Here is a 2,921-nt window from a genome sequence, read left to right as displayed (position 1 = left end):
AGCTTGAAGGAGAAGCTCGATGAGCACTCCAAGCAATTAGAGCAGAGCGCCGAGAAGCTCAGCCAGCTCGAATCGGAGAATTTAACCCTCCGAGACGAAAACCAAGCCCTCAACACAACAAGTAACAAGAAACGTCCCTTTCGGACTCAGATCCGACCCATGCCAACTCTGGAGACACCTAACTTCGGAGGAGATATGACTCGCCCAACTACGACGTCGATTGAAGACGGAGCAACGCGCGAAAAGACTAAGGGCACTCAGAACTACAACTTAGAAGGCAGCGAATCTGAGCCAGAACCTAACAAGGAAGCACCTGAGGGAGTAGCGAAGACGAAGTCCCTTATGTCTGCCTACCTGGAGCAGATGTTCTCCAAGAGGCTCGACGCCATGCAACCTATGGTGGAAAGGCTCCTAGGAGTAGCTCCCCCATCCGGAAAAGCAACCCCGACTCCATGCCGATACTCCCTTCACGGATGAGATCACCCTGATCGAGATGCCAAGGAAATTATGCTTCCCCAGCATAAAGGCGTATGACGGTACCAGTGATCCGGACGATCATGTCGCCCAGTACAGACAGAGGATGCTCGCTGTAGCACTCCCAAAGGAGTCGCGCGAAGCTACCATGTGCAAGGGATTCGACACAACCCTGATCGGACCCGCCTTGCAATGGTACATTAACCTACCCTCCATGTCCATATCCTCCTTCGCGATCCTCAGCGACAAGTTCGTGGGGCAATTCGCCAGCAGTAAAGACCTGGAGAAAACTTCTGATGGTTTATACGAAATCCTCCAGCATCGGGCTGAACCCTTGCGAGGCTACATAGACCGCTTCTATCAAGAGAAGGTGGCCTTTCCCGAATGTAACATCCCTACTGCAATCTCTGTCTTCAAGAGAGGCTTGCATAAAGAGCTAACCAAATACCAGTGCAAGACCATGGAAGACGTGCTATCTCGAGCATGCACACAGGTAAAATGCGAAGAAGATGTTGCCAGTCGTGCTAAGGTGTAGCTAAAGCAAGACCCCAAGGCGGTCAGGCCGGATCGAAATGAGCAAGATGAGAGACCCTCTCCAAGACCAACAAAGGATTCTGGGAACAGAAGCCGGGGCAGATACCAGAACCGGCCGATCGAGAAGGCAGAAGGGATGGTAGCGTCCACGTGGCCAGACATCTCTCACCTCTCCATCTCAAGGCCGGAGCTGATCAATGTTCTAAGGCAGATGGGCCAACAGGTCAAGTGGCCTCAGAAGATGAAAGCACTCGATTCTTTCCGGAACCCTGGTCTTTGGTGCGACTTCCACCGCGACCACGGTCATAAAACGGAGGACTGCATCGCACTAAGGATCGAGGTCAACGAATTGCTCAATAAAAGACACCTCAGGGAGTTCCTTTCCGAGAAGGCCAAGAGCCATCTAAGCAAAGAGACGACGGGAAAGCCCACAGAAGCTGCTCCCGCCTCGCCACCTCGATAGGACCGAGTAATCCATGTCATATCAGGAGGCTTGGAAATCAGAGGCATAAGCCATGCGGCGGCAAAGAAAAGCAATTGGAACGCCAAGCACGGCCTAGAGGCAGCCAAGCCAAAACGCCTGCTCTTGGGTACGGGCGAAATAAGCTTCACGGCCAAGGAGCAAGAAAGGGTTCTCACCCAACATCATGACGCCTTGGTCATATCGCTCACTGCAGCGAATTGCCTGGTAAAGAGGATACTGGTAGACAATGGAAGCTTCGGCAACATCATCTTCCAACCCACATATAAGGATCTGGGGCTGGAGGAAAGCGCTCTGACGCAGAGAATAACCCCACTCATAGGATTTAGCGGAAAGGTCATCCTCCCGGTGTATGCTGAAGGGATTAATATGTCAACCAAGTTCCTCGTTATTGACTGTGAATCATCTTACAACATGATCCTAGGGCGGCTCTGGATTCACGGCGTGGGAGCCGTCCCTTCGACTCTTCACCAGATGGTGAAATTCCCTACACCTTGGGGCATAAGAGCAATCAGAGGAGATCAAGAGTATTCCCGCTTCTGCTACCAGACTACTTTGAAGGGAAAGACCAAGGTCTTATAGCAATTATAGAACAAACCTCTACCTCATCTCATCCCACCGAAGAACCGGAGGTTGAAGAGATGGACGACGTGCCACTGATCGAAGGGGACCATACCCGACACCTCAAGGTCGGTTCCAAGCTGACCGAGGGATCAAGGAGGAGATTAATAGACTTCCTCAGGTCTAACTCCGATTGCTTTTCTTGGTCCCACGCAGACATGTTTGGGATCGATCTGGACACAAGCTGCAAGTGGATCCCCTACATCAACCCGTCAGACAAAAGAGGAGCAAGTTTGCCCCCGAAAGGGATGCAATCATCAACGACGAAGTCAAAAGCCTGCTCGACACAATGTTCATTCGCGAGGTACAGTACCCGGAGTGGCTAGCCAACGTGGTCTTATTCAAGAAGAAGAACGGGAAGTGGAGAGTCTGCATAGACAAAGACCTCAACAAGTCCTGCCCAAAGGACCCCTTTCCTTTGTCTCACATCGACAAGCTGGTCGATGCCACAACCGGGCATCAGCTGTTGAGTTTCATAGATGCGTTCTTCGGCTATAAACAGATACTCATGCATCCAGAAGACCAGGAAAAGACATCCTTGATGACATCCTGAGGGATCTATTACTACAAAGTCATGCCTTTTGGCTTAAAGAACGCTAGATCAACCTACCAAAGGCTGGTGAATATGATGTTCGCGGATCGGATAGGGCGGACCATGGAGGTCTACATCGACGACATGATGGTCAAATATCTAGAGGCTGAAGACCACATATCTAACCTGCAGCAAGCCTTCTCCACTCTCCAGAAGTACAACATGAAGCTCAATCCAGCTAAATGCTCATTTGGCGTCAGTTCCGGCAAGTTCCTCGGT

At 51.1% G+C, this 2,921-nt stretch overlaps 1 protein-coding gene across 1 annotated transcript; it reads left to right on the top strand.

Moving 5' to 3' along the window:
* Nucleotides 1-493: 493 nt before the first annotated feature.
* On the top strand, nucleotides 494-2,663 carry LOC111201744. The gene is made up of 4 exons (XM_048757432.1): nucleotides 494-967; nucleotides 1,010-1,415; nucleotides 1,497-2,016; nucleotides 2,267-2,663. Exons 1-4 carry the CDS (start codon nucleotides 494-496, stop codon nucleotides 2,661-2,663), a joined length of 1,797 nt encoding a protein of 598 aa, XP_048613389.1.
* The last annotated feature ends 258 nt before the right edge of the window (nucleotides 2,664-2,921 follow it).

This window comes from Brassica napus, chromosome C5 (assembly GCF_020379485.1).
Source record: "Brassica napus cultivar Da-Ae chromosome C5, Da-Ae, whole genome shotgun sequence".
In the NCBI taxonomy this organism is placed as follows: Eukaryota; Viridiplantae; Streptophyta; class Magnoliopsida; order Brassicales; family Brassicaceae; genus Brassica; species Brassica napus.
This window is presented reverse-complemented; position numbering and strand designations above follow the sequence as displayed.

Bases quoted from the DNA above. Each gene is read 5' to 3' on its own strand.
- LOC111201744 (XM_048757432.1), top strand. From the start codon at position 494: ATGCCAAGGAAATTATGCTTCCCCAGCATAAAGGCGTATGACGGTACC. The intron at 968-1,009 runs GTAAAATGCGAA...GCTAAGGTGTAG, and splicing joins TATCTCGAGCATGCACACAG to CTAAAGCAAGACCCCAAGGC. The intron at 1,416-1,496 runs GCAAAGAGACGA...ATGTCATATCAG, and splicing joins GAAGGCCAAGAGCCATCTAA to GAGGCTTGGAAATCAGAGGC.